At 44.1% G+C, this 12,904-nt stretch overlaps 1 protein-coding gene across 1 annotated transcript; it reads left to right on the forward strand.

The window, feature by feature from the left end:
* Positions 1-2,734: 2,734 nt before the first annotated feature.
* Positions 2,735-11,151, forward strand: LOC134630230 (cytochrome P450 2F2-like). The gene is made up of 11 exons (XM_063477402.1): positions 2,735-2,896; positions 3,791-3,953; positions 8,949-9,101; positions 9,198-9,358; positions 9,489-9,557; positions 9,659-9,763; positions 9,952-10,090; positions 10,351-10,436; positions 10,558-10,659; positions 10,735-10,876; positions 10,964-11,151. The coding sequence occupies exons 1-11, from the start codon at positions 2,735-2,737 to the stop codon at positions 11,149-11,151; spliced, it is 1,470 nt and encodes a 489-aa protein (XP_063333472.1).
* Positions 11,152-12,904: the final 1,753 nt, after the last annotated feature.

Here is a 12,904-nt window from a genome sequence, read left to right on the forward strand (position 1 = left end):
TGCTCACGATGGGGGTCAGGGCTACAGGTCGCCAGTCGTTCAATGAGGAGATGGTGGAGGATTTGGGTACAGGGACGATGGTGGCCATTTTGAAGCAGGCTGGGACTACAGACAGAGAGAGGGAAAGGTTGAAGATGTGTGTAAACACTCCAGCCAGCTGAGCCGCGCATGACTTGAGGACGCGGCCGGGAATCCCGTCCGGACCAGTAGCTTTGCGTGCGTTCACCTTCCTGAAGCACTTCCGCACATCCTCCTCAGACACAGTGTGCGCACTGACGTCATCCGCGGTGCGCGCACTGTCCGGTCTCATGGTGTTCGCTGTGTCGAATCTAGCGTAGAATACGTTTAGATCCTCACACAGAGAGGCCGTGGTCTGCGGTGTGCTGGTTTTCCCTCTAAAGTCTGCGATTGTGTTTAGTCCCTGCCACATACTCCGAGGGTTGTCAAACTGTTGCTCCACCCTGTCCCTGTACTCACGTTTGGCTGCTTTGATCGTCTTCCGGAGTTGGTAATGTGCATGTTTGTAAAAGTGGAACCAAATACATCTCTCCACAGCTGCTGATGAATTCTACAAAAATCAAAGTTTGTTAAAAACACTTGCAGGTGAATCACCACTGATTGATCATCCGTTTATTCAAAAATCCCTGATAAGTGGATAACTGGAATATATAGTTTATCATTTCAACAATGTCCTGTAAAAAATGGAACTATATATGTCAGATGTAGTGTGGTGCTTGTGTGAGTACCCTGCAAAACTTTACAGTACTCATGTTACTAGGTGGGCAGTTCCTGCTTTAAATGCATTCACTTAGATTCAGAAATCTAAGAGGCCAGAAATGTTTGAACTCACGTATGAACCTGAACCAATGGTGTCACAATGCATGCTCGATTGCTGATTGATTTGATTTCATGACTTGAAATCTTGAAAAGTTGATCCTGTTAATCTGGACGCACCTTTTTTTAGTGGGAGAAACGTTTCGTCACTCATTCAAAAAAAGGTACATCCAGATGAACAGAATCAACTTTTGGGGGTTAAATCAACAGTGTCACTGCCCTCTGCTAAGACTGCAACACTGTCTTTCCCTGATGTTTGCCAGTCTGCAATGCTGACCTTCCACCTGTGCGTTGTCATTCCTCATGCGTCTTCAGTCCAAACCTTATTGGATAGTGATCACTGCCACCTGCTGGCTGGTTTAACAATTTCCAGGCAAAGATTTGAAAATTCAAACTTTTGAAGCTGAGCTTAAGCTCAGTTAAATCTGACAAATAAAAAAAGAAATTAAATATCAAATTGCATATATGAGTTTAAGGTGTTTACTACACCTGACATTTTTTTTTCAATTTACTGGTCAAAACATTATCTTACAATTTATTTTTGGATGGTCAGGTAAAAACACCGCGCTCATGATGCAGAGTTCTCAAAAACTGAGTTTTCATCAGACTTGATCACTTTTGCTGATCACAATTTTTGATCACTTTGGATTCCTCATCCTGTTTCGGTGTTACAGTTTTATTTATTATTAAAGTTTTATTTCACTCTTGTTTTTTTTCTGATCTCTGCCTTTTAAAAATAAAATCCCATTTGTACTTGACCCCACCCATCATTATTCCTCCATCCACCTGCTTCTGTGCTCATCTTTGGCCTCTTCTTTCTGCCGTCTGCTGTCCATTCACAGTCTGACCAAAACCATGGTAACATGGTAACAGTCGCTGATGATCAGTTATGAAGTGCATGTGATTATGACCACTTACCCTAACCCTCGTACAGATGTGTATGACAGATACAATAAGGGTGAAATTAGTTTCTCAGGCTTCTTCTGCATTATTTTTAAATAATGAGGTGTGTGATGTATGATGAGTCTAATTTTACTTGTTATTTTATTTGTTTATTACCTGTTAAGGCGCAGATTATTTTAATTATGTCCTGATACATAACACCTTAGAGAAGATTACAGGACTGCTGTTCATGTCATGGATTCTGGGTTTTGTGCCTTGTTTTCATATTTGGATTCTGGGATGTTTCAGTGTTCACAGTTTTGTTTTATTTCTAGTCTGTGGTATTGATTGAGTTCGTTTTATATTTATTTAATGTAGTTTAGTAATGTTTCTATTGTGTTTGTATTTGTTTTATTTGTGTATCATTGCTGTAGTTTCAGCTTTGTCTAATTCCAAAGGTGTCTTCACTTATCTTGTGTATTTAAAGCCTCAGTCTAATAGTGCTCGTTGTCAGTGTTATCCTCCCTTAGTGTACCTTTGTTAAAGAGCTTCGATTCCACTCTTTGCTGTCTGGTTTTTTGCTCCTTGCTGCTGCCTTGTGAGTCCTCCATTTGGCGCCTTTACTGCACTTTGCTTCAAATCTTGTTTGATTTACAATTAAACAAACCTAAAAAACATTTAAATGAGCACATTACCATGGAAACGGGAAGATACACGGGCTCTCCCCCCTCTATCAGTATTCACCTCAGCTGCGATGCATTGAGAGAACTCACTGGCTTTTGTGTTTTAACATGGGCAGAGTTTAAAAAGAAAATACTCAAGTCTTTACCTGACACAAAAACATATGGTTTAGTTTAACAGTGGCTCTCACTGAAAACCTGCAAAACTCCAATGGCCTCCCTCTTTAACAACCTCTCTGAACTTTGACTCAGAGGACAAAGTAAACACTTACAAGAGGCAGGGCTACTACTACTCCTAATGGCAAGTCAGCCAGCTTTCAGCCCAGTCCAGTTTGACCATGTTTCTTTCTGTTGTGCTGCTGTGGCTCGGTGTTTGCTTCATCGTTCTTCAGCTCAAATCTCGGAGACCCAAGAACTTTCCACCGGGACCCCCTATCCTGCCCCTGCTGGGCAACACTTTGCAGCTGAGCCTGGAGAACCCTTTAAAGGACTTCGAAAGGGTAAGAAAAAAAATGCTGCAATAAAGAAGATTTTGTTTAAGTTGTATATTGTTATGGCACTGGTGAAATTACTACTATTAGCATTTAAATATGTCTAAATGTCTGGATGCTAACACACAAGGATATTTTTCTGCTTTTCCTGAAATGAATGAAACCGTTGCTGTTACAGACCGAATGAAACATAATGACAACCAAAAACATCTTGAGCTGTAAGGGCATAAATTACCCAGCAGCAACAACGGTGCAGCCGTTTGCTCTGTGTGATTTCAAACATGAACTTGGCATGCGTCCCAGCAGTACTGCACCTCTTACACAACAGGAGTTTTCTAACATCTTTATGTAGATATTTATTATCTATATTTATAATTTGGATGAAAGGAAGTTGTTATTTTTTGTAATTCAAGCAAGTTTAAAAACAGTTTTTTATAAACAACAGCAGAGTACCAATATTTTACCAAAGTATTGCATCAGGTAAGATAGTTATTCTACAATGTATGGGTGTGTGTTAGTACAACACACTCATTCGTTTCATAGTTCAGCCGTTATAAAGAAGACAAAAGGTTTTGGTGGGTTAGGACACGTGCCAGCAAGCAAACTGTCCAGGGCTGATTCTCTTCTGGTTGGACATGGATACATTTGCATCTGATTGGTTGACAATAACCATATCACACAAAGGCGCCATTATGCACGGTCTTAAATCATGTTACAGCAGGCTGCTACATTATGAACCACACAAAGCTCTACACAGGAGGTTTGTCCCTAAATGCATTTTATCCTCTCTGTATGTTTTGTAATATTTAAATGCAATGTTTCTATATCGTGTGCTCAGCTGTGCAAATATGTTTAGCCCACTTTAAACATATGACTTATCCTGTGCTTGTTATCTCCTCCCAGCTGAGGAAGTCTTATGGAGACGTCTACAGTATCTTTATTGGCCCTAAACCAGCAGTAATCATCAATGGGGTGAAGGCCATAAAGGAGGCCATGGTGACCAAGGCTAGTGATTTTGCTGGACGACCTCAAGACTTGTTTGTCAATGATGTCACCAAGAGTAAAGGTAAAGTAGGTATTATATTGTATAGGACACATTTTTGTCTTTATATTTTTATAGTATTTGACATGTGAAACAAATGAAAAGGAAATAAGAGCACTTTGTGTAAAATATGTCTTTGTAAAAGGCATCTCAACATAGTGTGCAAAAATCACAGAGCGTAAGCATGTTGGAAATATAATACACTGATAAAAAAGCATCTGAAAGAGGCAAAACAGTGAGAGTTAAACCGTGGCTACACCAGAGTTTGTTTCTCTTTAAGAAAACCAGTTTTTCGTTCAGTGTTCATGTGAAACAGGACGTGTGGCAGGCAGAGAGTGAACCCAGTGTGCAGGACTCAGCAGACACACTCAGATCACATCTTTATTAATGCTGGAAATGAGACAAAGCAGCTAAACAAAGAGAAAACACTGTTACGACCCATCTAGGGCCGGGCAATAACATGAGTGAGGCACTCGCGCCCCCCCCAAGACCCAAGCAGCGGCAGGAAACGAATCTGTTCTTTATAATGTGACAGCAAAACACTTCAGGGTGAGCCAAGGCCAAAATAATAAACAAAAACAAATCTACACAAATCCCGCACCCCTGACCTTACCAAAAGTCAAAAGTAAAGACAGAGTCTGACCTCCTTAACTAATTCAAAACAGGAGAAAACTGGTGGTCAAAAGAAACGGCAGCTCACCCCTACACACTCCACTTCCACAACTGTCAAAACAGCACTGCAGCCAGCGGCTGCCACAAGTATACTGCTGGGTCGTGAGGAGAAACGCGAGAACCTCTCCCGCCGCAGCACTCCAGCCTCCTTTTAATGGGCTGGAACCAGTCACGTCGGAGCTGTATATCCACACACCAATCGGAGCAGGGCCCTGGCACAGCTGAATTAACATAAACAGATGCACTGACTGCACAAAACAAACACATAAAAATAGGGTCAAAGACCCCAGACCGGACAGTTTAGGCTCCACGAGCCTCCTGAAAGCCAGGTTGCTTCACTTTTCTAACACTTAAAAGAGGCACGATGGCGGCTCAGTGGTTGTCTGGTGGTCTCCCTGTGCCTGCGTGGCTTTTCTCCTGGTTCTCTCTCCCAGAAGGTTGATTCTGTTCATCTGGACGTAGCATTTTCAATGGGAGAAACGTCTTCTTCAGTCTTACTTACATGGATGATTGAGCATGCATCAAGACATTTTAATCCTGCTTCTCTGGTTTCTTCCATCATTAAAACATGCTCTCTGTCTCGGAGCATGTCACTCTCATCAAAGACCTTTTTAACCTCAAGAGAGTAACTTCTTGGTCAAATAAAAGATGAAATAAATACTACTAATACTAAATCCCAAACTAGATTCTGCATGTGTACCATCAGCATGACTCTGTAAAGTGTAATGGTACTAAAAAGGTCTGCGTGCAGTTTATACCTGTCACCCAGCGATTTTCAGTGAATTTTCTCTACATAAGATAAGATAAGATAAGATAAGATAACCTTTATTAGTCCCACACGTGGGAAATTTGTTTTGTCACAGCAGGAAGTGGACAGTGCAAAAGTTATGAAGGACAATTAGAATAAAATAAAATAAGAATAAATACAGTACACAACTGTACAGAATAGAATAAAAATAGAATACTATATACAGTAGAATAAAATAGAATAAAATATACAATAGGATAAAAATAGAATACAAATGCTATATACAACAGAGTGAAAAATACAATGGTGCCAGAAAGATTATTGCACATTTGTGTTATTGCACATTTGTGGATGTGTGTGTATGATCAGTTAAAGTCTTTGTTGTGGAGTCTGACAGCAGTGGGGAGGAAAGACCTGCGAAATCTCTCCGTCCCACACCGTGGGTGCCGCAGTCTCCCACTGAAGGAGCTGCTCAGTGCTGTCACAGTCTCATGCATGGGGTGGGAGATGTTGTCCAGCAGGGATGACAGCTTAGCCACCATTCTCCTGTCACTCACAACCTCCACTGGGTCCAGAGGGCATCCTAGAACAGAGCTGGCCCTTCGGATCAGCCTGTTCAGTCTCTTCCTGTCCCCAGAAGAGATGCTGCCGCCCCAGCAGACCACACCATAAAAGATGGCTGAGGCCACCACAGAGTCATAGAAGGTCTTCAGGAGTGGGCCCTCCACTCCAAACGACCTGAGTCTCTGCAGCAGGTACAGCCTGCTCTGCCCTTTCCTGTAGAGGGCGTCTGAGTTATGAGTCCAGTCCAGTTTGTTGTTCAGATGAACACCAAGGTACCTGTAGCTGTCCACAGTCTCAATGTCCATACCTTGGATGTTCAGTGGTTGCAGTGGAGGATGTTTGTGCCTGCGGAAGTCTACCACCAGCTCCTTTGTTTTACTGGCATTGATCTGGAGGTAGTTCAGCTGGCACCAGTCCACAAAGTCCTGAGTCAGTCCTCTGTACTCCTTGTCGTCCCCATCAGTGATGAGGCCGACTATAGCAGAGTCATCAGAGAACTTCTGCAGGAAGCACTGGGTGGAGTTGTGGGAGAAGTCTGCAGTGTAGATGGTGAAGAGGAACGGAGCCAGAACCGTTCCCTGTGGGGCCCCCGTACTGCAGACGACCCTGTCCGACACACAGCCCTGAGTCCTCACATACTGTGGTCGGTCGGTGAGGTAGTCCAAAATCCAGGTAGTGAGGTGATGGTCCACTCCAGAGTTCTCCAGCTTGTCCTTCAGAACCGAGGGAAGAATAGTGTTGAAGGCACTGGAGAAATCAAAGAACATGATTCTCACAGTGCTCCCAGCGGTCTCCAGGTGAGCGAGGGAGCGATGTAGGAGGTGAATGACGGCATCATCCGCTCCAATGCCAGGCTGGTAGGCAAAGTGAAGTGGGTCCAGTGATGAGCTCACAAGGCGCCGAAGCTGAGCCAGGACCAGCCGCTCCAGGGTCTTCATCAGGTGGGATGTCAGAGCCACCGGCCTGTAGCTGTTGAGGTCCTTGGGGCGTGAAGTCTTTGGCACTGGTACAACACAGGAGGTTTTCCAGAGCTGTGGGACTCTTCCCAGCCTCAGGCTCAGGTTGAAGAGGTGCTCCATCACACCACACAGTTGGTCCGCGCAGGACCTGACGACCCTCGAGCTGATGCCATCTGGACCCGCTGCCTTCTTGCCATTAATCCTCCTCAGTTCCCTCCTAACCTGGGTGGTTGAGAGAGACAGTCTGGAGCCTTGTGTTGAGTGTGTATTGGATGCTGTTGTTGGGGGTGGGGAGGAGTGAGCAGGGTGAATAGAGGAGGTGTGAAGTGTCTGAGGTGTCAGAGGTGGAACAGCAGCAGTGGGGGTGGTTGAGTCTGCAGCCGATGTTGGAGACTGCCTCATGGATGAATCAAATCTGTTGAAGAAATGATTCAGTTCATTTGCCCACCTCACATCCCTCCCAGGCAGAGAGTTCTGATGTTTGTGGCCTGAGATGGTTCTGAGGCCTCTCCAGACTTCACCAACGTTATTTTGCTGAAGCTGGTTCTCCATCTTCTGCCTGTAGCTATCCTTCCCATTCCTTATCAGTCCCCTCAACTCTCTCTGCACCCTTTTCAACTCCTCTTTGTCTTTGGATTTGAAGGCCCTCCTCTTCTGCTTGAGGACGGCTTTAATTTCTGGGGTAATCCAAGGTTTGTTGTTGGAGAAACACCGTACAGTCCTGGTAGGTACGGTGTTATCCACGCAGAAATTAATATAGTCAGTAATGCATGTAGTAAGGCTGTCGATGTCCTCTCCGTGGTCGTCACAGATCACCTCCCACACAGTCGACTCAAAACAATCCTTAAGAGCCTCCTCGCTCTCCTCCGACCATCTCTGTACTGTGCGGGTGGCTGGTGGCTCCCTGCGCACTAAGGGCTCATACACAGGGACAAGGTGCACCAGGTTGTGATCAGATCTGCCCAGGGGAGGGAGAGGTGATGAACTGTATGCCTCTTCAGCATTGGCATACAGTAAGTCCAGTGTTTTATTGTCTCTGGTTGGGCAGGTCACATACTGGGTGAAGGTGGGCAGTGTGGAGTCCAGGGAGGCATGATTGAAGTCCCCTGATATTATGAGGAGGGCTCTCGGAGATTGTGTTTGCAGCCTGCTGACCACTGAGTGGAGAGTGTCACAGGCTGCATCCGCGTTGGCCGAGGGGGGGACATACGCTGTTATCGCGATAACATGCGAGAATTCCCGGGGCAGGTAGTACGGACGCATGCTAACGGCTAACAGCTCAATGTCTCTGCTGCAGAGTTGTTCTTTCACAGTGATGTGCCCAGGGTTACACCATCTGTCATTCACAAACACTGCCAGTCCCCCTCCTTTCCTCTTACCGCTGTCTCTTGTCCTGTCCGCTCGAAGCAGCTGGAATCCCGGTAGTGTCACACTCGTGTCCGGAGTTAGCGGTGTTAGCCACGACTCCGTTAGCATCATGATGCTACATTGCCGGTACTCCCTCTGTGACCAGGTTAGCGACGTGAGCTCATCCAATTTATTGTGCAAAGACCGTACATTTCCAATAATTACAGAAGGAAGAGATGGTCGATAACGTCTCCTTCTCGGGCGACGGCGCTCCTTCCCAGCACGACACCCCCGTCTTTTCCTCCTCAGCTCGCTGGGAATGTCGGGTCTGTCCGCCGGCAGTACTGCTGTGGGACGCAGCGCTAACAGCTGATCCTTACTGTAAACAAAGGATCCCTGCTCTGGGTCCCCACACACGGGTGAAAAAAGTAGAAAAAAACTAAGAAAAACGACCAGAACTAGCACAAAACGGTAGAACATGGTTGCAGAGTCTAATTACTAATACGTTAGTTATAGAAAAATTACGAGAAGAAAAGATAAGAAAGAAAGAAACTCGGAATGAGCAGAGCTGCTGTAACAGGCTGCCGCACACGGGGGGCGCCGGAAGTGATATATATATATATTAACACAATTTAGAGTTCTAGAACAGAACAGCGATGATCATCAAATGTTCAAATAGATGATTCTTAAGTTTGTTGTTCCTCTTTTGTGTTGGTGAACTTGTTGTAGGGGTTATTCTGGCAGATTACGGCTCTAGTTGGAGGGAACATCGTCGCTTTGCTCTGATGACTTTGAGGAACTTTGGTCTGGGGAAGAACTCGATGGAGGACCGGATTCATGAAGAGATTAAATACACCGTCAGTACCCTGGAAAAGAGCATTGGTATGTCATTTAACGTAGAATTGTTCATTGTGCTGTTGTTTCTGTTGTTCTTGTGTATTCCTTTGGTTTTTATAACTTACATTACGCCTCCCACAGGTAAAACCATGAGTCCTCGAGTTATGTTTCACAATGCAGCGTCCAACATCATCTGCCAGGTCCTGTTCGCTAGACGCTACGAGTATGACAACGCGCTAATCAAAGTGATTGTTCAGTGCTTCACTGAGAACTCCAAGATAGCCAATGGCCCGTGGGCTATGGTAAGTAAAACAGCATTCAGGTCTGATAAAATAAAAGAAATGACTTAATTATTGGAAATACAGCGTCCTGTAACCATCTTCTGTTACAAATGAAGGATAAAGGAAAATAAACGATCGTTCTTCTTTGCAGCTGTATGACTCTTTTCCTTTAATTCGTTACCTACCACTGCCCTTCATGAAAGCCTTCAAGAATGCAGAGGTAACACTTAAAATCCCTTTAATTACATTGAAATAATCTGTGTATTACATCAATAATAAGAAAAAGTCAATGCTAATACAGTCATAGTTGTGTTCTTTTAGACAGTTGAAAATCTTGTAAATGAGTTTATAAGAGAGCACAAGAAGACCCGAGTTCCCGGAGAGCCACGGGACTTTGTTGACTGCTATCTGGATGAACTGGAGAAGGTGTGTGAGAAATGAGGAGTTTACTATCCCAGATATTAGAACATAGCAATTGATTACATTTAAAATAACTTGAAAAAATAGATTTTACATTAAGGAGACTACACATGTGGCTGTGAGCTTTTCACCCTGTAACAACAAAGTTGAATTTCCTTATTTGCATAAATCTTGAAATCATTCCTCTGATTCAGAGAGGCGATGATGGGTCTTCATTTTCAGAAGACCGGATCTGTTTGTACGCTTTAGACCTTCACTTTGCTGGCACTGACACTACATCCAACACCCTACTTACTGGATTTCTTTACCTTATGAACTACCCGCATGTACAAGGTAAACCTGCACATTTTCTTCTTTTCTTTCAGTTCAACTGATATTTGTCCATTTAAAATTGGTTGCATTTATCTTTGTGTGACACATGCCACTTATATGCTGTAGACTATGACAATCAATGGAAAGCAACTATTTTCAGCCAATTGGTTTAACTCAACATACTGCTAATTCACTGAATATATTTGGTATAATGTTGTTGTGTATCATTGCTTGTGGTGACTGCAGTGTGTAGACGGTAATGTGTTGCCCTGCTCTGGCAGAACGGTGTCAGCGGGAGATAGACCGAGTGTTGGAAGGGAAAGACCGGGTCAGTTTTGAGGACAGACACAATATGCCCTATGTGCAGGTGCCGTACAGCAAAGTGTTATTTACTATTGAACTTATTTTTAAGGTGCCCACCTGGTTCTGGGTGCACACATACATTCTGCTCCAAGCCAAAGCATGAGAAATGTCTTCTCTTCATCCAGGCTGTGATTCACGAGATACAGAGAGTTGCCAACACTGTTCCTCTCAGTGTCTTCCACTGCACCACTAAAGACACAGAGCTGATGGGATATTCCATTCCCAAGGTAAGGGCCAGCTGGTTAAATAGGTAGAGGCAATAAAGTGACGAGCATCCTTAATGGTGTTGATTTCGTCCTCAGGGAACAATGATCATCGAGAATCTGACCTCAGTGCTCAGCGAGGAGGGACAGTGGAAATTCCCTCATGAATTCAACCCTGAAAACTTCCTCGATGACAAAGGAGAGTTTGTTAAACCAGAGGCCTTCATGCCTTTCTCTGCAGGTACATGAAAACACGATTCACACACCGACATAGTTGATTAAATCTTCTGTCGTAGATGATACTGAGGTATTTTTTTCAATGCCTCAGGTCCTCGGGTGTGTCTCGGAGAGGGTCTGGCTCGTATGGAGCTCTTCCTCATCATGGTGACTCTGCTGAGGAAGTTCAAGTTCATCTGGCCCGAGGACGCAGGAGAACCAGACTTCACTCCAGTCTACGGGGTCACTCTGACTCCCAAACCTTACCGCATGAAAGTCCAACTCAGAACGCCACAGTGAGGTCACAAACTAACACTTAACCATGGAAATCCTGGTGGGAACGTATCTGGGATACTATTAAGTGAAAGATTATAGAGCGTTCCAGTTTTTGTCTTCTGTTGTATTATTGAAACAAGAAATAAACACATGAAACTCACCTTTATGTTTCTAACAGTTCCTGCAGTCTAAATATTTATTTTCACACAGTCCTTTTTTTTCTTGGCTCACAGCTCTAATCATGGACTAAAGGCAGCTACTCGCCAAACAACATTAAAACATCAAGAAACCACCTTACAAAAGTCTCTTGCACTACTACAGGCTTCTGACCAATGTCAACAGTCAGTTTTCTTGCATTTACATGTTCATTTGTCTCAACATAAACAGTCACACTGAACAAAAAAGTCTGTGTGTGGGGCACTGAGTCACAGGCTGACTTGCAGTCTATCCAGGTGGTGCACAGGTTGGGGAGCGGGGTCTTACAGCATCGAGCGACTGCCATGTCTACCAGGAGATGGTGCTTCACCCAAGGGCGTAGATTTGGCATGGACGGAAGGGACATGTCCCCATCAATATCCAGCGATTATTGAATTGTCCCCACCAATAATTTGATCTCTTTGAGTAAAGAAAAACAAACCCGATAGAAAGAAAAAAACGATCTGTCAACGTCTCATTCAGCCAGCGGTGCAGAAAGAGTTAAATTACGTTCTCTACTGGAGTCCTACCTCATGTGACAAATATGGCCAATGTGATTGGCTGTGCCTTTCAGGGAGCTCTGTTTAGTTTCAGCAGCGGCAAGCCTGCGCTGCGAGGAGGAGAGGAGGATGGCAGCAAAAAGGAAGAACCTGGATATACGAAAGTATTTTTCAAAGAAACCTGTAAGTCACTTAAAGTCAAGTTCACTCATAAAATGTGTGCGTCACAATAACGTTACAGGCTATGCTCGGCTTTGGCCCACATCAGTCTAAAATTGTATGTAACCATGAATAACGTGTTTTGGAAACTAACTGCACAACAGGCAGCACTATTAGTTATCTCAGTCTCAGAGCAGCATTTCTAATTTTGATTGAAACTGTCAGAGAAAACTTAGTGCTAATGTATCAGAGATGTTGGTGTACTATAACTGAAGTAATGTTGTTAAGTCCTTAAAGTCATATTCTTTTATTGTCATGACTCTATTTTTATTTTTGTATGATACCTGATTTATATGGAATATGGCTGAAGTAAACTAAAGCCTAAAATACTTAGTCATTTGTTTAATAGTAATTTAACATTATATAATTCACATATAAAACTTGAACTATGTCCAAGATGGCGCCGCGGATGGCAGCCTCGGTACTGCGCTCTCTCGCACTTTTCTTGTTTCTGTTTATTTTCTGCGCTTTTGGTCACTCAGACCACATCACTTTCTCCAGAGATCAACTGCTAAACATCAGGCAGTCGTTCTTATCCATTTTTCACAAACCCGGAAAGTTTTTTTGGAGATTTTAGTTGGAGGCGCAGCAGCTCTCTGTGGCTCCTGGAGGAGACGTAGACGGGGGACTCGTGCTGGTGCGCTGGTGAAACTACGTCGGCAAACAAAGTTGACGAATTACTGCTCTTAAACCGGACTAACAAGGACTTTACACGCTCTGCTGCCCTCTGCTTCACTGAAACCTGGCTCAGTGAGCGAGTCCCAGACGCTGTCTTAAATCTGCCGGGCTTCCAACTTCACCGGGTGGACCGTGAAACGGAGCTCTCAGGGAAAACAAAGGGTGGTGGAGTCTGCTTCTACATT

The sequence above is a fragment of the Pelmatolapia mariae genome, linkage group LG7, assembly GCF_036321145.2.
Source record: "Pelmatolapia mariae isolate MD_Pm_ZW linkage group LG7, Pm_UMD_F_2, whole genome shotgun sequence".
Taxonomy (NCBI): domain Eukaryota; kingdom Metazoa; phylum Chordata; class Actinopteri; order Cichliformes; family Cichlidae; genus Pelmatolapia; species Pelmatolapia mariae.

Bases quoted from the DNA above. Each gene is read 5' to 3' on its own strand.
- LOC134630230 (XM_063477402.1), top strand. From the start codon at position 2,735: ATGTTTCTTTCTGTTGTGCTGCTGTGGCTCGGTGTTTGCTTCATCGTT. The intron at 3,954-8,948 runs GTAAAGTAGGTA...AACTTGTTGTAG, and splicing joins TGATGTCACCAAGAGTAAAG to GGGTTATTCTGGCAGATTAC. The intron at 9,102-9,197 runs GTATGTCATTTA...CGCCTCCCACAG, and splicing joins TACCCTGGAAAAGAGCATTG to GTAAAACCATGAGTCCTCGA.